This window comes from Carya illinoinensis, chromosome 1 (genome assembly GCF_018687715.1).
Source record: "Carya illinoinensis cultivar Pawnee chromosome 1, C.illinoinensisPawnee_v1, whole genome shotgun sequence".
NCBI classification, from domain to species: domain Eukaryota; kingdom Viridiplantae; phylum Streptophyta; class Magnoliopsida; order Fagales; family Juglandaceae; genus Carya; species Carya illinoinensis.
Window position 1 is genome coordinate 5988154 of NC_056752.1, and position 21368 is coordinate 6009521.

A 21368-nucleotide genomic window follows, 5' to 3' on the forward strand; every position below is an offset into this window, starting at 1 on the left:
ACATTTATATTGAAACATTCTTTTTAGTAGCGTTTAATTGACAAGTGTACAAACTACCAGGACAAAAGAGAGCAAAAATTTGGAAAGCTCCTTTCCGCTCTCTACGGCCAAGTCTTCGAGTACTCAAAAGCCTCATCCACAAGAGGAGCGTGAAAGAAAGGAGATAAAAGATGTCTACCAACAGTTCCGCATTTACGGTACATTTCTTGCGCCGTGCAAGATTTTCCAAACCTCTCTGTCTCTGTCTTCCCTACATAACAATAGGAAAAGAAAAGGGAGAAAAAGAGTGCGCAAAATACCGTTGCTGTTGCGCCGCAAAAATGTCGTACAATACTGTCTATCCGTTTCAACTTATGTAGCTTCTATAAAGATAAGACAAACCCTTTTGTTACGATTATTATACTTCTTTTCGCTAACGTTTTCCTGATTATTTCAAATGGTCGGATTAGCCAGAGATTAAAGGCTGTTACTTTTTTTTTTTTTTTTTTTGAGGGCTGGGGGTTATAAATGTTATTTTTCACTTGGTTTTATGACAGATCATTTTGGGTTCATCGTCGATGGCTCGCCGACAAATTTTAACGGAGATGGGATATGAGTTCACTATAATGGTATGGTCATATTAGTGAAAAAAAAAAAAAAAAAAAAAAAAAAAAAATCTCTTTATCTGGGATGGAGCCTGTTAGAATATTTAATGAACTGAATAAATTTATTCTAACGGAGATAAAGCTGTTTAGAATAAATTTATTCTTCATATCTTGTATGAAAAATTCTATTCTATTATCTTTCACACCATATACTACATATTTTTTTATTTTTTTCTTTTACATATTGTTTGATATATGGATAAAGAGTAAAAAAAAAAATTGAATTAGTTTACTAATAATAAACTCAACAAAATTAAAAATATATATATATATATATATATATGTGTTGTGTGGTGTGGAAAATGATGAGTAGCAAAACTTGAGCATGGTACAGAGCAGTTTCCTATGTTTTGATCCTGTCTCTTAATTTATTATTCCTTCCATTCAGTTAAGTAGTTCATAAATTGAGTTGATTTAACAGAGCTTCACAAGATTAACCGGGTTTGTGAATTAGAGTGCAGACATAGATGAGAAAGTTATTAGGAGGGAAAAGCCAGCAGATTTGGTAATGGCTCTAGCTGAAGCGAAGGTATATTTAATTGTTAGCTCTCTCTCTAGCTGTTGAACCTCTAGGAATTGGAATTGGAATTGGAATTGGTTCCTTCAAAAAAAAAAAAACCTCTAGGAATTGGAGCTCAGTGTTAATTGTATGCATCTGTGTGCATATACAGTACACCTCATCCTCTGTGATTTATTTTACACGGGGGGGATCTTTTTTTCTATGCGTAATTACCCTGTGGTTGAGCTAATTTTCTCTGGCACTTTTTCTGATAGCCCCATAACTTATCATGGGAACGTCATTTGTTCCCCATCTTTCTGTGATTTTGGGCACATTATTTCTGTTATATACTTGTATGATGATAATTTTCATTAAGCCTTACTTATTCTGATTGTCTTCTTAGGCAGATGCCATTGTATCCAGGCTCAAAAGTACCGCTCAATTTGAGGTGGAGGCTCATTCAACACTGTTGATAACTGCAGATACAGTATGCCTTGATTCCCCTTTAGTACCTTTTTGATAATTTAACTGATTTTTGCATAAACTAGATCGTTCTACTCTGTCAGAGGTAATACCTGAACAACTGGTTTTCTTATTTTTCTGGGCCTTGATTGCCCATAAGTGACAGCTCTAGTAATTGATGAATCTACCTCCTTTTAAGAAACGAATGGTGACCAGGTCTTTGATACCTACATACTTGACTTGCAATGCAGTTGAACTTGCACCGAGCATGCTTTATAAATTACTTGATACCACACCTATTATATGAGATGGCTTCGTAAGATGAGTATGGGAAGAAGATATGTTTCAAGCCTATTCTCCCGAAGATATGTTTCGAGCCTATTCTCCCTGTCTTGTTCATGCAGTTTGTCTAAATTGCCAAATTTTATTGGTTTTTCATCCACAATCTTCTTGATAATTTTTAATCATAAATCCTACTTCGAACTGCCCATTTTTTTCCAAAAACAATTAAAACTTTAAGGGGTTATAATCACCTTATAAAGTTTATATCTGGTGGACAATCTTCTCTAAGTCCTTTGAGTAAAGGTTTCCAAGTTACAAGAATGTATAATAATCCAGGCAATGGATTTTGCCTCGATCCCATGCAAGACTGACACTTCTTTTGAACATTTTTTTTCATATCTAATCTACACACAACCTGCTGGGTTTTGGGATGGCATATTCATCTCGTTCCTCAAAGCATATACATCCTTTGCCTTTTATGATTATGAAGATGCCCGTTACTATTTATGGAGCCTCTTTGGCTTCTGTATTTTTGGCATGTAGAGATCATTCAAGGTTATTTCTTACTGCTCCATCTAATTGATTTTGAGGTGGTGGTGTATGAAGGGATAATCAGAGAAAAACCATCCAGCAAGGAAGAAGCGCGAGAATTTATCAAAGGTTTGCTTAATGCGCTTCACTCTCACCATTTCTCATTCAAAAGTTGAGCTGGATTTGATGGTCACATCCCTGTGGGTTGCAGGATATTCTGGCGGTCAAGCAGAGGTGGTGGGATCTGTTCTTGTAACCAATCTTAAGACTGGAAAAAGAAAAGGTGGATGGGACAGAGCCGAGGTAATGGTTTCTGGCACTTTATTTGGATGTGCTCTTCCTGATGAGTGAATATTACATGATTTTAAGCCCACCTAATCTCAGGACATGTCAAAAATGTATTTATCTACGTATGAAAAGGCTATTGCTGCTGTTTTACATCATATCTCCTTTTCTTTACTCAGTTTCGGCCAGATTCACCTGGGTTTTTGTTATTGTAATAAATTCCATTAATGTTTTGCATATGGAGATCTAAATTTTAGCATGTCTATTCACTTCCCTTTAGAAGTAAAAATGTAAATTAGCTTTGGAAAATTAATATTTTTCTGCATGGTGATATAGGTTTATTTTTATAACATACCAGATGAGGTCATTGATAGCCTGGTAAAATTCTTAAGATCCATGTTCTCTTTGCTATTTGATATTTTTGCCAGGAATCTTTCTTTGCAAATACTGTTTATTAACTTCTTCCTTGACTTCTTTGTTGACGAACGAGCTGCGCTCAGATCAACGAGGGATTTACACTCAATGTTGCTGGAGGTTTGATGCTGGAACATCCAATGACATTGCCTTTTGTGGAAGCAGTGGTCAGTAGAGCTTCCTCTCTTAGTCTCTCACATACACACATGCCCACACTTTGGAGGAGCTAGTTTTAGGCACCACACTATTGTGGATGGCACCCAGACTATTCAAGTCTTTCTGACACCTAAGCCACTCCAAAGAACTCGCCTGACTAGTGATCCACATCCCCATTTAAAACCTTCTTCCTTGTGCTCCATCAATGAGTTCTAAAATTTTGCTTTATATTTCTGGTGTTCTAACAAACTGAGTTTCTGCCACTCTCTCTCTATCAGGCATTGGCATGTTAACTCTAACCAATGTTCTTGATTTGGACCATATTATGGTTTTGTTTGGTCTATCAAGGGGGCTGAACCCCTAGGGGTTGGCTCAAATGGTAAAGGCCTTGGGTTTAGGGGTATGCTCCCCCTATAGGTCTAATGTTCAAATCCCCATAGGTGCAAACAATCTCTAAGGGCCATCGGACTAGGAGGATTTTTTTCTTGAATTAACCGAGGTGCACTTGTGGGAAACTCCTTGTCGAGGGCTTGTGCACTCCCGAGATTATTCAGGACACTATTCCGGACACCCAATGCCAATAAAAAAAATCAAGGGGGCTGAACTGATTTGCATTTCTTCCCGAGTCGATTATAACATGCAAAAGCTAGGATACATTATATAATTTTTCTTGTCACTTGCTAGGAGCTGTTGCCTTCCTCCAATTCCTGTGACATAAGCTCTGGTTTGATATTGGGCAGGTGGGGACAACTGATACCGTAATGGGACTTCCTAAAGCTCTCACAGAAAAATGCATACTCGAAGCCCTATAGTTTTAGTGGCCATAGATTCTCTGTCACCACTCGTGGGATGGAGCTGAATCTTCTATGTTTTCAACCAGCATTTCAAAGTGGTCCTCAAACCCTGTTCTGATACAAAACTACAGATTGTTTGGTCATCAATTTTAATCTAAAGTTATAGTTGAACTTTCAATTTGAACGCACAGTATGCCTTCTGTTTCCTGTTCACAAGGCTCTGGGCTAAGCCAAACTTCAGAAAATGTATGACTATCTAATCTTACTCATTAAAAAATATATGTATGACTATATCATCCATGGGATCATGAAACTCGTGGCACTACACCCATAGGAGGAGCCAGGGATCAAGGAGCAGTTCACTTTGGTTTCCATAATGATCTCGATTTTAAGGTAAAATTTAGGTCATACGCTATCATCTTACTCTTATTTTATTGTGATAAGGTAACATTGCCTATCAATTTTTGAATTACTTTTTAGAAAATTCAGTGATGATGAAAAGTGTCACATTTATAAAATTGGATGAAAGTGAGATGGAAATGGATTATATAGTATCACTCTCATTTTAACCATGTTTGAAATTAAGTCATGCAATATGTTAAAGCAAGATGAATATGTGAAACCTTGTTTGAAACTTAAATGATGCAGTATTTTAAAGCAAGATGATTATGTATTGACTCTGAATAGAAATCGCAATGAATATATCAAATGAGTTAAAATGGTTTTCTCTATTTAATTTTATAACTAAATCTCACTCAAGTGGTAAAGGCATTGGGTTTGGAAGTATGCTCAGTGGCTCACTGGTCTAAGATTCAAATCTCCTTGCATGTAAACAATCTATAGGGGCAATCAGATTGAGAGATTTTTTCCTTAAATTACTAAGATGCACTTAGGGAAAATTCACTGTTGAGAGCCTGTACAACTCTAGAATTAGTCGAGATGTCGTTCTCGGACACCCAGTACCAATAAAAAAAATAAAAAATAAAAAATAAAAAAACAAAAAAACCTTTGTAACAAAAAAATTTGTAATAAACTTTTTTAAAGAGAATTTTCAAGAACAATAAAAAATAATAATTTAAAAAAGAAACAAAAGCACAAACAAAAATTGTCTTCGTCCAGCACTAAATTTATCTAAAAGAAATTCAGATTCAAATGGGAATATGTTACAAACCATTGAACTATCACTTTAATGCTATCATTAATCCATTTAATAACCCTTTCATCTACTAAGGAACAGGGCGGAAATAGGATTTGATGTCTAGGGGGCGATCGGCAAAGTGTGTGGTATGTGTCAGTATAAGTAATATATACTTTTTTCACGTGACTATATAAAAAAATAATCTTACGTCATAAAATTATACAATTTTTTTCGATTTACCCATATTTTTCTAAGTTTTAAGAAAAATTTATAGATCAAGAATAAAACTGAAAAAATATCTAATAATATAAAAGTCGTTAGATTTTTTATTGTATAATTGTATTACTATTAATAAGTGAAAAAAAAAAACATGTGAATAACTAATAAATTCTTCACAAAAGAAAATAAATTCTTCACATACTCTCTCTCTCTCTCTAGAAATGTCTTATCAATCATCTAGCTAATAAATTTGCTGCCTCCCCATATACAAGAATCTTCCAAATTTGTTTTAACTATTAAATAAACTCTCTCCAAACTTCGAGGTAATTAACTTATTAATATGTGGTTAAAAACATCTCAAAAGCTGTAAAAGAAGATTATGTACATGTGATAGGCAAAAAATTCAATGAAGTTGAGAATGACCCAAATGTGAAAAAAAAATAAAAATATCATGTAACTATATTGTAAGTTTAGAAAGATAAGAAAAACTTATATGATATTATTGATATTGTTATAAACTATCTTGAATTGTATGACCACATTTATCTAATCGTCAAATGCATAGTACTAGCATAGTGCCAGCATAGTGCCAGCATAGTACTGGCATAGTGAATGGCCGACATAGCACAGTGCATAGTACCAGCATAGTATTGCATAGTAACTGGCATAGTGAATAGTCGACATAACACAGTGCATAGTGCCAGTATAGTATTGCATAGTAACTGGCATAGTGAATGGCCGACATATGCACAGTGCCAGCATAGTACTGCATAGTAAGCTAACATAGTTCCCTTTGTATGCCTATATATATCGTTGAATTCTTTAAGAAATATATAAGTTTCATAACTTCTCTGAGCTCTATCTCTCTATCTCTCTCTTCTTTCGATAGTTTTATAACACGTTATCAGCACGAAAGTTCTGACGATTTTGAAGCTAGTAGTCCTCTACTTCAAGTAAGTTTTTCAATATATTTTTATATTTCTGATTTATATATGTAAAAAATGTCAAATCTTACAAAATTGGAATTCGTTGCTCTTGACATTTCTGGAAAAAAAATTATTTATCTTGGATCCTTGATGCTGAGATCCATCTGGATGCGATGAACCTGGGAGATACAATTAAAGAAGGAAATCAAGGGTCCCTGCAGGACCGTGCTAAGACAATGATTTTCCTTCGACACCATCTTCATGAAGAATTAAAAACTGAGTATCTAACGGTAAAAGATCCACTTATTTTGTGGAATGATTTAAGGGAGAGATATGAACACCAGAAAACTGTAATCCTCCCAAAAGCTCGTCATGATTGGATGCACCTGAGGTTGCAAGATTTCAAGAGTGTTAGTGAGTATAACTCTGCACTCTTTAAAATTAGCTCGCTATTGAAATTATGTGGTGAAAAAGTCACTGATGATGACTTGTTAGAGAAGACATATACTACTTTTCATGTCTCGAATGTGCTCCTGCAGCAGCAGTATCGAGAGCGAAAGTTCAAGAAATATTCTGAACTTATATCTTGTCTTCTATTAGCTGAGCAAAATAATGAGCTTTTATTAAGAAATCACCAGTCACGTCCTACTGGTTCTATATCATTCCCTGAAGTGAATGGTACTAGATTTACATCATTCCCAGAAGCGAATGGTGCATCTTTTCAAAGAAAACGAGGGCGTGGGCGTGGTAGAAAAAACTATGGAAGTGGAGGTCCTAGAAGTGACCACACTAAAAGGGACAATAATAGATATACACCGTACCACCAGAAGTGGTTCAACTCAGAAAAGGGCAAAGGTCCCCAAAACAAATTTTTAAAGAAAGATGAAGATGGATGCCATAGATGTGGTATGACTGGACATTGGGCTCGTATCTGTCGTACAGATAAACACTTGGTTGACTTATACCAATCTTCTATAAAAGAAAAAACAAAGAAATTTGAAACAAATTTTACTAAACCATCATATGCTTTAGATTCTATAGATGGAGAAGATATTACAAGTCTTGATGTTTCTGATTTCTTTGAGGATTCTAGTGGTAGAATTGATCATGAAAGTGTTCCTTTTTAATTAATGTATTTCCTTTATCTTATTATAAAATATTTTTATATTCTGCAATATTTTGTAGTAATGAAAGTTTTATTTATTCTTTTATATTTGTTATAAATTATTGATGATATGATTTATCAGAGAATGGAAATGGAGCATCCCTGAAGGATCGCCCTAAATCAATAATTTTATTGAGTATCTCATATGAGTGATACTTGTACCAAAAACTCATTATGATTTATGTACCTGAAGTTGCATAATTGAAATTGTGGAAAGAATATATATTTGAATGAACGTCTCGAATATGCTCCTGAAGTAGCAATATTGAGTATGCTCCTGAAGTAACAATATGAAATGCAAACGTTCACAATATATTCTAAATTTATATCTGGTCTTTCAGTGACTGAGCAAAATAATGAGTTTTTGATAAGAATCATTAGTCACGTCTTACTAGATCTACATCATTCCCTGAAGTGAATGATAATAAATTTATATCATTCTATTCCCTGAAGTGAAAAGAATAATGCGTTTCATTCAAAGAAACTAAGAGATTGGACGTGATAATGAATATCTTTTCGGGCCAGAAGCTCGTATTGGAAAAGCTGTAAGCTTTCTCTTTGAAATGATATTATACAAATTATTGAATCAAATATTATGATGCATCAAAAGGTGATATGATTCAAAATATTTATATCTTTTCATGGTTATCTTGATCATCCAAAATCAATTATGATAAGTCGAATGATTTTCATATGGACGTCCATAAAAGAACCAGAAGATTCTTTTACTATAAAGTCTTACCACCAGAAGTGGAAAGAAAAATTTGCCAGAAGCAAATAAGATAAAATAATTCGACGTTATTTTAATTATCATATGTGAACCAGAAGTTCAGATGATAATTAAATTTTGGATGCAATAAGATAAAAATGTCTCATATTCTAGCTGCTAAAATCCCAGCGAGGATTGAAGTCCCTGTAGGACAATTAAGAAATTCAGCAGTCTAAAGACATGTTTAAAGGCATGTGAGACATATTGATACAAAAGATAGAGCATCTCAAAAGAGAAAAAAACAAATAATTTGGTGCTCCTGAAGAGGCCATACCCACAAGACAAGCAATAAAGTCCATCCAAATTTTCTGTATAAAATTCTCCTATATAAACTCTTGAAGAGTATAAATCTCCTGAAGAGTGCCTCCTGAAAAGGTTTTTCATGAAAATGTCTTCCCTTGAAGAGGGACAGGTACCTGAAAATAACGAGATCTCGTTACATTTCATGAATAATGGAGAAATTATGGATAGAAATAAAATCGTTGTCGACAACGTATTTCCATATGAGATGGCAATTGACATTACCAAAAGTAATAGAGAAAGTGAATCAAGAACCGTCGAAGAATACCGACGTAAAATATTGGCCAATATTTGAAAGAAACAATTCCTGCAGAATTGATTCACTAGTAAAATATGATGCATCAGGACTTATAGTCCAAACACCTAAAGAGGTGATGCTTGTTGAATGTCAGTGGGTATTTATGGAAATGAAAATGTGATATATAAATCACGAGTTAGTTTCTCAATTCCTGCAGAATTGATATCACTAAGTAAAATGTGATAAATATGGACTTGAAGTCCAAACACCTAAAGATGTGATTTTTGTTAAATATCAGTGGATATTTATATACATGATATAAAAAGCCTAAAGCTTTTAATATGAAAATGTGATATAGAAATCACAAGTTAGTTTCTCGAAGAAACAATATTGATATGATTTTAAAGTGGTTGAAATCATATTGAGATTTTTATTAGCTTGAAAGTTACCGAGAGTTTGGATATGCATGATTAACTGCATATTTATATGGATCATTGGATCATGATATATATATATATATATATATATGAAAATCTCTGAAGGATAGAAAATGTCTGAAGCTTTTAATATGAATACATCTGGAAATATGTATTCTATCAAGTTTCAGAGATCCTTATATGATCTAAAGTAATCCAAACACAAATGGAAACAAGCTATTATTGCAGTTTATATATATATGATTTAAATGTCATTGAGGCTCCAGAAGAGCTCATGAAAACTGCACATATTTGAAATATAAATCTGAAACCCTTGCGTCTTCAAAGGGAAGATGGATGATGTTATTAGTCATGAAATACCATCTTTTAATACAATTAGTATTTCAGATTCATATTATGGGTTTAATATGAAGTGTGCATTATTAAAGAAGAAATAAAAAATGAGCACACAGAAATCTACAAGAAGATAGAAACACAAATATGAATATTTGTGAAATATTATTATCTTAAAGTAAGAATTACAGAAATTTGAGGCACTTTGCCTCATTCTTCAAACGCTCTTGTTCTTCAAGAATCTGCATGGCATCCCTATCTAAAGGGGTGGGCAATCGAAAAGAAGATTTAAGTAAGGATTTTAAATTCCTATTCTCTTGCTTTATTGATTCTATCTTCATGTTAGACTCCAGAAGAAGTCGCTGAAGTATAGCAATATTCTCGTGGAGATTGTCAACTCCACAAGTTCTGGATTGCAGTCGCTGAGAAAATGCGACAATGGATGATGAGTATCGAGTACCAAGACTCACAAGCTCATAGATAGCTTCATTATCTGACCTATGAGTCAGATCATTATATTGCATGATAGCACCTGTGGTAGTAGCAGGTACAGCTGATGAACTAGGTGCAGAGTACCTCATATATTGGCCACGAGAAGATCGCTGAGCCATTGCAGGATAAGAATGCAGAAAGAGATTGCAGAGTAAAAATGCAGTATAATTACAGAAAATTGAAGAAGATGAGATGCGAATGAAGATGAGCTGAATATCTCTTTTATATAAAAAAATTATACAACATCTCTCGTGAAGCAAGAGAAAAGAGACGAAATATAGTTTCATAGCTCTGCGGCGCCTGACAGCACGCCTGACACCTACAGAGGAGTTGAAAATCCGCGGTATTTGTCTGATCTTAAAAGGCTGGCCACCGTTTTTATTAAAAAATGAGGTTAGCGGTTTAATGTTGATGAATTCTCCACTAACTGTGTTATTTACAAGAATTCCAGAAGAGTACAACTCTAGAAGAGTAGTGATGTACAGAAAGATCCAGTTGTGATTATTTTATCAACATGGATCAAGTCCACAGTTAGTTGGATGTACAGATGCGAGTTATATTTCAGATACACACAAGAAAATCATTGCAATTCATGAGAAGAAAGTTGAAATTGATATCAAGAAGGTACGGTCAAGTAAAAATCTGGTAGATTTATTCACTAAAGCATTACCAGCTGCAACATTTAAGAAGATTATGCAGAACAGTGGAATGCGGAGGTTTGAAGACCTATTATCATGCACTACCAACTACAACATTTAAGAAGATTATGCAGAACATTGGAATGCAGAGATTTGAAGACCTGTTATCATGCACTTTTCAGGGGAAGTAATGTCTTGAAGACTTGTGCTGATTGTCCTCTTTTTCCTTCGCTAAGGTTTTATCCTACTGGGTTTTCCTTTGCAAGGTTTTAATGAGGCAATCCTAAAGCACTCGGCGATACACATGAATACTGTACTCTTTTTCCTTCGCCATTGGTTTTTTCCCACAGGGTTTTTCCTTGGCAAGGTTTTAACGAGGCATATTCTTTAAATATGGTCATCCAAAGGGGAAGTGTTATAAACTATCTTGAATTGTATGACCACATTTATCTAGTCGTCAAATGCATAGTACTAGCATAGTGCCAGCATAGTGCCAGCATAGTGAATGGCCGACATAGCACAGTGCATAGTGCCAGCATAGTACTGTATAGTAACTGGCATAGTGAATGGTCGACATAACACAGTGCATAGTGCCAGCATAGTATTGCATAGTAATTAGCATAGTGAATGGCCGACATATGCACAGTGCCAGCATAGTACTGCATAGTAAGCTAGCATAGTTCCCTTTGTACGCCTATATATATCGTTGAATTCTTTAAGAAATATATAAATTTCATAACTTCTCTGAGCTCTATTTCTCTATCTCTCTCTTCTTTCGATAGTTTTATAACAGATATGAAATTAAATAATCTGCACAATGCATACTAAAAACAAATAAAAAAAGATAAAGATGTCAAATCAAGATTATTATATTAATAGACTTAAAGGTGTTTGAGTGATATATCGTATGTTTAAGTATCGGAGGATAATTTTAAATATTTTAAGAATATTTACAGTTAAAATTATAATTATATAATATACAATACTAATTTTTAAAGTACCGCCCCCGCAACCTATAACATAGTTCCGCCCCTAGGTACTTCAGAATATTCTCCGGTAGTTCCTCTGCCACCGTAGCTGTTGCCGAGAACCACCACCACAGGTCCACCACTGCTGCTGGGAAGCACTGTTTACATCTCTCCAGGTACGCTCTCTCTCTCTCTCTCTCTCTCTCTCTCTCTCTCTCTCTCTCTCTCTCTGTGTTTTCGCTTGTAACTTAGTATTATCGTTCTCCCGGAGCTCTGATGGGTTTTCTGCTCTCATCGTTGAAAACAAAAATCGAAACTTTGCAGAAGAGGAACCCAATAGAAAAGTCGTTATGAAATCCCCAAATAGGATTCTGTTTGGAGCTGAGATGAAAAATGTTTTGGCTCTAAAGCAAATTCACAACTGCTGGCATATGTAAGGATTGTTGGGCTGAAAAACGAGGGGTAGGGCGAGGATTTTAAACTTTGAGGTGGTGCAAAGATATGTGTTTTGAAATAAAAAGCTTAATGAAAGCTCCAATTCCAAGATCATATTTGCAAAATTTTGCTGAAAAAAATGGCAGCTTTAGCTTGAGTGAACTCCAATTCGTAAAACCTAAGGGAACTCAGATTTGTAGAACTCCGTCATTTGATTTTGTCTCTTTTTTCCCCACTCTTTCTGAGCAATTTCATGTAGTTAAATATTTTTCAGTAGAAGTTTGACATTTCGGTGAGAAGCATATAGTCAAATGATGTAGTTAGCGAGATGTAAATCTGAGCAATTTAGTATTTAGCCCAATAGAAGCCCAAAAACACATTTAAAAAAATCAATAAAGCCTGGCCCAACTCGAGACCCAACCACGAGACCAGAAAGGTGTTGCGGAGTTGGAGATGGTGGCTACCGGAGTTGGAATGGGAGTTTGGACAACTCCAATTCTGCATCATTATCTATAAATGAGATCATCTCTATATCACTATGTATGCACTTGCTGTTATATATGTCCTCCTAGGTACAAAGGAAATGATACGTACCCCGAAAGATTCTGAGTTACATTTTGTTACCAAACATGAACTTTCAAATGACAATTGTAATTATTTCTTCTTGTAAGAAAATTTGTGGTTCCTGTGGTTTTTATCTCTGTTTTGACTTTTTTGCTGACGCCACTCGTTTATCTCGGGAAGAATTCAGGTGATCATTAATCGGTTTATTCATGATGGAAGCCAAATTTTTTCGCTTTCTTAAGATTGTGGGTGTTGGGTACAAAGCTAGAGCTGAAGCTGAAGGATGCCTCTTGTTTCTGAAATTGGGATACTCAAGGATGCCTCTTGTTTCTGAAATTGGGATACAGTCATGAGGTTGAACTGACTGTCCCTCCGGCAGTCCGTGTTTTCTGCTTCAAGAACAATGTAGTTTGTTGCACTGGAATCGATAAACAGGGAGTGCACCAGTTTGCTGCTGCTGTTCGCAGCTGTAAGCCGCCAGAGGTGTACAAGGGCAAGGGTATTATGTATGTTGATGAAGTAATCAAGAAGAAGCAAGGAAAGAAATCAAAATGATTGCAATCAGGATAAGTTATGTTGGAGAATGTTTTAGATGAATTCATGGATGGACATTCCAAGCCTCGTTTTGTCAAGATGAGTTTGCCTGTGTGTCCAAATCAGACAATTCTTGCAGCATGGTGCTTTTCAAGCTGGTAATGAGAGCTATGTAATAGCTGATCCAATTTTATCTGAATCAGTTTGGGATTTTTGCTTTAATAAATTGCTCCATGAATTTCGGTGCAAGTGTTCTCGAAGAAAAGCAAGACTGATCTTTGATCTTATTGTCATCTAGAGTATAGAACCAACATCTCTTTTTTAACTGGATGAGCAGGTCAGCCTGTCTATTGCCAAACCCACTTTAACCTCTCCAGGCTAGAGAAATGGCTAATTTCTAGATGTTTTCTCCCCTCCCGTGTTAGTTAAGTTCATTTATTTGCAATCTACGAGTTAACCTTTAAGGTGTGATTTGGATAGTTACTTGAGATGAGATGAGTTAAATTGAGATGAAAATTGAATAAAATATTATTGAATTATTATTTATTATTATTATTATTATTTTAAATTTTGAAAATGTTGAATTGTTTCTTATATTTTATGTGAAAATTTGAAAAAATTATAATGACTAAATGAGTTGAGATCAACTCTATCCAAACAGGATAAGTTTAGCCCTCCATGTGTTTTAAGGTCTGGTGGTGCTGTGCCTAAAGCATTGGAAAATGCAGACTTTCTATTATAAATTGAAGATCTGACAAATGTTACCTCAAAAAACACATGCTAATTTAGAGATTCTCAGTAAGATGTCAATCTGAAAAAGGCAACCAAATTCCATTTTATATTTCTTCCATAATCGCATTTAGGAAATTGTATCTTGCATTGAATGATGACCTCTGGTAACGAGTGCATCACAGACACACAAAGCTCTCATTAAACAGAAAATCTGCTAAAAGCAAGTCCGTCGTAGCTGCCGTAGGCATCAGTCAAGCACATAGATTCGAGAGGCTATGTCCTGGACCAACCAATCAAATCCCTCAAGAAGCCCCTCACCAGTGTATGCACTGCATCCCACAATGTTCCAGTGCCGGGTTTTGTCCATGGCTTCCAAGTTCAGTACCTGTATAAGTAATTATAATAACCATTTCAAGATATTAGACGTTAGCAATATGGTAGAAAAAATAAACTAATCAAATATATTCGGATAAATGCCATTCGTTTGAATAGAACAATAACCTCTTACATGAAAAATGAGAGATATTCAGCCTCATAAACTCATTAATACAAATACCATTCTGTTGAAAGAACGATCACAAAAGCATTGATACAAGGCTACAAGCTATATACAGTATAATGCACCCCATGAGGGATCAATAATATTGAAAACCGATACAGACTTGAATTCATGACCAACATAAAGATGTCCAGAATAGAAGTATTTATTTACTTTTGAGAAGTAAAAGGAAATATGGTCACAGAATATAAGTATTATACATGAAGTTCATGCTCAGATACCAGATGTCGATTAAAAAGAGTGAAAAACCGAGTGCATGCAAAATTTTGACACGTCAATCTTTCAAGACAGAAACTGATATTACAAAACAAGTTTCACCATGATATAGCATCTCTACCAGAAGCCTCTGCCAAAGTAGGAGACAATTCATAGCTCTTAACACTACAAAACACAGAATACCGAAAAATAAAAAATAAATCAAGTCTACAACACTTCATTTGAATTCTAACAAGGGGCATTTTTCAATAACACGAACAAGAACTTTTTTCAGCCAGAAGCCTTACCTTAGCAATTTCTTCTGGGGTAAGGGCACCTTTTATATCTTGCTTATTTGCTAGTATCAGTAAAGATGATCCTGAAAGCCTCTACAGATGAATACAAGTTAGTAAAACTCGGAAAGGAAAGGGGCACCGAAAAAGGGGGGGGGGGGGTGGAGGCGGGGGCGTGGTGCTGAAATTTACATTATTCTTGTAAGACTTCCAATTTTCATGAAGCATTCCAAAACAAATGTTAAGAAGCATTGTTTTAAAGTGTACTTGGGGCTTCGAGTATATGCCACTGAAAATAAAAATTTACAGAAGAGAATTTTGAAGCTTCCATGAACAAATTTAGCAGCACATTCTTCTAGGTCAACCCATCAAATTAAGACACGAGCATATATACTCAAAAGTAAGTTTGAGTGGCCAACTAAGTGGATGGAAAGAAAGAGAGACACGGTTCTTCTATTCAATCTAATGTTAGATTGATGAAAAAAAAAACTAACAAATGAGGAGCAAGCCAATGAACAAAAGCATGGAAGATGGATAAGTGAAAGCTCCTAGTGACTGACTCGCATTTCACACAAGTACAGAGAAAAATCGATATGGGTTTTGTACCTCTTCCTTCAAAAGATTGTCCAGTTCCATTTTGCAGTCATCTAACCGTCTAAGATCCGAACTGTCAACCACCCATACTAAACCATCAGTTTCCTCGAAGTAGTTCCTCCAGTAAGATCTTATGGTCTTTTGGCCGCCAACATCCCAAATGTTAAGAGTATACCTGCCAAAGTCATATTAAGTGGAACTTCGATTGTAATAAAACAAAAAATTTCCAAATTCCCCTCGAAGCAAGTTTTAATCGAATGAAGCAGTACGACACTAAGAGCCAAGAACAGCTGTCAATAAAATAAATTCCGCAACTTGTCAACTCTTCCATGAATTTAAAGAACTATTGCTGTTATTACATATCTTTTCCGAGGTATTCAGACATGACCACACCATTATGCACAAAAAAAATCATATAAAACCCCTCTTAAATTTCTCATTTACGTATATTGCAGAGATTTATGAGCAACGAATGGCAGCAGAGAAAGCATTATATTGAAATGCCCACTACCTGTATGAGAGATTGCCCCATTGGCGAATTTATAAGCAGAAAGATGGATATATATACAGCAGTTTATCAGTTTGAAAAGCTTACTTTTGGTAGGTGAGGGTCTTGATGTTGAAGCCCAGTGTGGGACTGATTACGCTGGTATCCTCGCCATTGATCTTCAACACAATCGTAGTCTTCCCGGAATTATCAAGTCCACTGCGAAGGAGCGTTCAACAATTGGTGTATGTGTATGTATGTCAAAGAGGGAGAGAGAACAGACGGGAAAAAAAAAATGTTAGAAAGAGAGATTGGTGGGTTACATACACCATGAGTATACGCATTTCTTTCTCTTTCCTCTTGATTTTTCGAATTATACTGAGAAGCCCCATGTTCTCGGCCTCGCTCTCCAACTCCAAATCCAGCAAACCGGCAAAACCAGATTCAGTGAGACCTCCCTATTCCTTTCGTTCTTGAATGGGAAAAATAAAAAATAAAAATTGTTTAGATCCGAGAAAATTAGAAAATATTACCATCCCACAGATCCACCTGACCCAGCCACTTTACAATACTTTAATCGCACTATCCAGGCCAAGAAGCATTTAATCCATGCCACCAAACTGACGTCTTTCCCATTAAGCAATGTTACATAATTATAATATATATAATTAAAAGAAAATTCTATATATCATACTATCATCATATTTTCATCTCATTAAATAAGACGTGTTATATTTACTACTATTAAATGATCATTTATTATATTTTTTTTTATCATTAAATGGTAATAAATATGTCACATCATATATATTAAGATGCAGGTGAGATGATAATGTAGTATATAGCATCACTCTTAATTAAATTAACAAGACCTGTGCAGATTTTTAAATTTTAAATTTGTACTTAATATTACTTATTTTATTAATTCATATATTAAATAATTGAAATATATCAAGGTATTATTTTATTATAAGGATGATGTATAAAAAATATATATATCAATTTTTAATAAATATAGAGTCTGATATTTTTAATATAAAGAGTTTAATATTTTATTCTTTGAAACACTTGGGAACATCAAATAATAGAGGCAACACCAATAGTATTTGTACAGTTCCAAATGCCAAGGATTTAATACAGCAATGAAACGTTTTTCAACAGCTTAATCCAAGTAAATTCAAGGAATTAAAATTATAAGGCCCAAATCCCCAAGGCATTAAAATTATTAGGCCCAGTATTATAGTTACTGATTGGGCTGTAAGCCCATAAAACATTTAACACTTATTTTTCGTTGCATTTTAAGCTCAAATGGCTTCATAACAGCGAATTTCTCTAAAAAAATGATTAACTTAAAACTATCTTACAATTGTTTATTACTTTATCTTAAAATAAATGATAGTTTTATAAGTCTATCTATTCCCAATCTCCAATAATAATAATAAAAAATGATCCATTTATAGTAGAATGTATAAATAATTAGAAAGAGTTCTATGGTATACATAAATATAATGTATCACCTAATTATCTTATTTCCTCTTTGATAGAGAAAGAAAATTAAGGGATTCACGAATATTCGCAAAACTACCGCTATGGTTAATCAGGGAAAATATTCGTAGATAAAAATTAAAAAAGAAAAAAAACATTTTTCATAATTAGGTGTGCTTACATTAATTGATTGCGAAACTAATTATAAAAGAATTATAGGTATATCATATCCGGCCTTTAACTAAACTAAGGAGTCCTGATAAAAATAGAAAATTTAAGAAAGTCCATATTGGAAGAAAAGAAAATAGAAAAACCTCATGGCACAACTTTCAGTTTTTTCAAATAACTCCCTCAAGTTTTTTATTTTAGCAATCAATTACTACTTAAAATTTTCCAATTCTCAATTGATTCACTTCCCCATTGCTTGATTTTGTGTTTTAATTGCAATTTCAATTATGCACCACGATGGTTTTAATTAAAAAAATCAAACACAAAAAAAAAAAAATAATGATGAACAATTAGGCTAGGTATCTACTAATAAAAAATATCAATATTTTTCAAATTTTAACTTATAATTATAAAATCAATATTGCAAACCCAACAATAACAAATATGAGCATATGTCCAGAAATATAATTCCAATAATAAAAATATAATCATATTGAGAAATATCAATATGATGACCCAATAATAATAAAATTATAATTTTAAAAATAAAATTTGAATGGATTATTACAAATTGATTTTAGGTTAATTAAACGGATTGACTTGTATATTAATTGTACGTTTTAATGGATTAATTCGTTTTGATTCAATCAAATTCATTTGATATAAATTCAAACTTACGAATTTCGTATCGTATTTATATTAAATTCACAGATTGTGTCACGTATTAATGTCACCCCGCCTAGGTGGGCGTGGTGTGTGGCCGTGAGGGTAGCCGTGGTATTAATTTGGACTTTAAGTTACCATAAATGACCCCGATAAAATCAATTCTGTGAAAAAACTATCCACAATTTGTAATGCCCACATCGTGAACTAAAGAAATCAGACAAAAGAAGTCCATTACCTTCAGATCGTCAGGTCCAAAAGAGATTCAAAGACACGAGGAAAGAATGGGGGACAAGGGATAGAAAGCATGGCATGGGTTTGGTACGTTGAAAAGGCAATATTATTAGAAGGAGAAGACTAGCAAAGCTAGCTAGATTCGAGCCAATGATTGTATTTATTGTACTATACTACTCCTCGCGTTTGCTTTTGGACAAACTGCATGGCATGTCGGTGTGCATGCTTTAATTTTTGAAAATTGATTTATGCACAATATTTTTCATAATACATTTTACGATAATATGTTAAGTGAGAAGTATTTTTGTAAATTTTCTACCTCTCTTGTCATCTTCCTTCCATAAACATTGAGAAATCAGTTCCCTAAGATCCTCTTATTAACTTCTTGATAAAAAATAAAAGCGTACGTACGTGTATATATACACACACATTATCACATATATTAATCTGAGTTGGCATTGTAAATGGTAGAGAACTAGCTAGTTACTTAGTTATTCATTTTAGTTACTCACTTTACTTTTAATCTCTCTCTTTGTAAAGTTCAATTCGAATAAAAGAATTACACATTCCTTTTAAGTCTTTCTAAGATTTGCTCAAATTGTTTCATGGTATCAAAGCAGATACCTTAAGGTTTCGCTTTTTTCTATTGCTAAATGGCTTCGATGGTCTTTCTCTCATTAAAGGTTGAAAATTCCAGCACATATCATTTACAAAATAGAGATTTGCTTGGATCCATGCTAATATCTAAGGTGCTTACGGGAGACAACTATCACAGCTACTATAGATCGATGGAGATGGCTTTGAAGGCTAAGAATAATATGGGATTCATCAATGGAGCAATTGTTCAGTAAATTGACATAGACCCCCCTATATGCTATAAGGTTGTATAGAAATCGATGGAATCGGGCGTCATCGACATGAACCGACAACCAAAGTCGAGAACTGGCCAAAACTGGAAATGAATTGATCGATAGGCTATATGAAATTGATGAAACTGACGTTAGTCGGTTCAATCCTGGCTTGAACCAAGTTGAAACCATCGAATCAACTGATATAATATATATACATCTTAGGTAAAACAAAACTATTTCACTTAAGTTAAATGGTGTCATTTTACGCATACCGTTTAGGAAAAGAAAATTTAAAACAAAATGATGCCGCCGTTTGAATTTAGGGTTTAATACCCTTCCATTCCTCTTCATCTCCTGATTCTTCATTACTCTTAGACTCTCTCTCTCTCTCTCTCTCTCTCTCTCTCTCTCTCTCTCACATTATGCCATCTACCGCGCATCTGTATCTCCTCGCACCTCCCATCTCTCTCTCTCCTCTCTCACGTTGTGCCATCTACCACGCATCTCTATCTCATCGCACCTCCCATATCTCTCTTAGTGCAACATGCCACCAATCTCTCTCTCTTTCTCTCTCATCTCAACCTCTATTCTCTCAGTACTCTCTCTCATCATACCTAGTAGCAGAACCAGTAATTTTTTTTTGGGCCAACTTTTCTATTATACATTTATGTAAAATAAGAAAGAGATAAAAAACTTAGAAAACATAGCTATATATAAAATTAGATATCGATAATTTGTTACGTACACATAAAAATAAAATTTTAAAAACACAACTTAATATACGTTTCAGATTTATGATGATAATATTTCATAAAATAATATTCATCTATTATAACTTTTATAATGAAATATTTAAATTTTTTTTTTTTTATAAAATCTATCAAATGATCTTTTAGAAAGCAATATTTCATTCTAGTGTGTAATCTAGTTTATTTAGATTAATTTAGATATTTTCGTGTCACATTAAACATATAATAATATAATTGAGGCCTTAAAAATAAATTTTTTCTAACTCAATGAAGTCTAAAGGATAAAACCTCTCAACTATTTTTCATATAGATCATCAACCTTAAGATTTTTCTTATATTTTCACTTTAGATTCCATAAAAACCTTTGAGATCAATATTAATAAATTTATTATTTCTCATAAACTTAGTTTAAATGAATCTTTGTGAGGCCACATCCTTGAAAATAGATAATATATAAAAATTATATAAAATTTTGGGACTATAGGAAAAAATTGGAGAGAAGCATTTCTAGGTATATTGAAATTTTAGAAAATTCTAGAGAGCATATGGTGATTATAATTTTTTCTGTGAGGGGGGTGGGCATCTCTATATTTATAGAATTACAAATGAAATGTATGGGGATTTTAAAATTTCTAAAAAAAAAAAAAAAAATCTGGGGTGACCATGGCTCTGCCTAAGCCCAACGTGGGTATGCCACTGATTGCGCCACTGACGAACTGATCGGAATCACGCCAAAACCGAGCATGCCAGTTTTCTCCCCCTTAACTGGGCTGGTTCAGCCGGTTTTAAACATGTATGAAACTAGTCGGTTCAATTTTTGGTTTTGGATTTAAATCGAACTGCATTTGTTGGTTTTCACTCCTAATATGTTGTGTGGAAACTCTAAAATAGTATGGTGCTTTTATGGATCATGAATTTGGTATTTAAAGGCATTGGAGAAACCATCATTTATGCGAAACAACAAAAGAAATGTGGGAAGATTTATGAAATTAGTTTTGCCAAGGAAATGAGCCAAGAATCTTCCAATTGCATAAAGAACTTTTTCTCTGACTCAAGATCATAATGCAATGAGTATTTACTATAAAAAATTCATATGTTTGTGGGATGAATTACTAAATTACAATCAAATACCTAA

General features: G+C 34.1%; 2 protein-coding genes and 1 long non-coding RNA gene across 6 annotated transcripts; 2 read left to right on the forward strand and 1 right to left on the reverse strand.

The window, feature by feature from the left end:
• The first annotated feature begins 39 nt into the window (after nt 1-39).
• On the forward strand, nt 40-4367 carry LOC122307709 (7-methyl-GTP pyrophosphatase). 4 transcript variants are annotated; one of them, XM_043120764.1, is made up of 9 exons: nt 41-197; nt 537-608; nt 1099-1173; nt 1547-1630; nt 2478-2547; nt 2630-2721; nt 3040-3081; nt 3204-3284; nt 4014-4367. In XM_043120764.1, exons 1-9 carry the CDS (start codon nt 171-173, stop codon nt 4083-4085), a joined length of 615 nt encoding a protein of 204 aa, XP_042976698.1. In that variant the 5' UTR covers nt 41-170; the 3' UTR covers nt 4086-4367. The 4 variants fall into 4 exon arrangements, with proteins under 4 accessions (XP_042976705.1, XP_042976698.1, XP_042976722.1 ...); XM_043120771.1 differs by lacking the exon at nt 3040-3081 and having other exon boundaries at nt 40-197; XM_043120788.1 differs by lacking the exon at nt 1099-1173.
• Nucleotides 4368-11611: 7244 nt separating this feature from the next.
• On the forward strand, nt 11612-13694 carry LOC122307730. Its single transcript, XR_006241809.1, has 2 exons — nt 11612-11866; nt 12870-13694. It is a non-coding gene; the product is annotated as an uncharacterized LOC122307730 (long non-coding RNA).
• Nucleotides 13695-14035: 341 nt separating this feature from the next.
• LOC122307733 (ADP-ribosylation factor-like protein 2) lies at nt 14036-16673 on the reverse strand. Its single transcript, XM_043120807.1, has 5 exons — nt 16411-16673; nt 16192-16302; nt 15609-15771; nt 15018-15098; nt 14036-14340 (listed from the first exon to the last, which is right to left on the reverse strand). The coding sequence occupies exons 1-5, from the start codon at nt 16473-16475 to the stop codon at nt 14203-14205; spliced, it is 558 nt and encodes a 185-aa protein (XP_042976741.1). The 5' UTR covers nt 16476-16673; the 3' UTR covers nt 14036-14202.
• Between the last annotated feature and the right edge of the window lie 4695 nt (nt 16674-21368).

What these genes read in the sequence shown, in the direction of transcription:
- LOC122307709 (XM_043120764.1), top strand. Translation starts at nt 171, where the DNA reads ATGTCTACCAACAGTTCCGCATTTACG. An exon ending in TGTTGATAACTGCAGATACA is followed by an intron (nt 1,631 to 2,477) that starts GTATGCCTTGAT and finishes ATTGATTTTGAG; the next exon opens with GTGGTGGTGTATGAAGGGAT. An exon ending in GTGGATGGGACAGAGCCGAG is followed by an intron (nt 2,722 to 3,039) that starts GTAATGGTTTCT and finishes ATGGTGATATAG; the next exon opens with GTTTATTTTTATAACATACC.
- LOC122307733 (XM_043120807.1), bottom strand. Translation starts at nt 16,475, where the DNA reads ATGGGGCTTCTCAGTATAATTCGAAAAATCAAGAGGAAAGAGAAAGAA. An exon ending in AAGACCCTCACCTACCAAAA is followed by an intron (nt 15,772 to 16,191) that starts GTAAGCTTTTCA and finishes TGACTTTGGCAG; the next exon opens with GTATACTCTTAACATTTGGG. An exon ending in ACAATCTTTTGAAGGAAGAG is followed by an intron (nt 15,099 to 15,608) that starts GTACAAAACCCA and finishes ATTCATCTGTAG; the next exon opens with AGGCTTTCAGGATCATCTTT.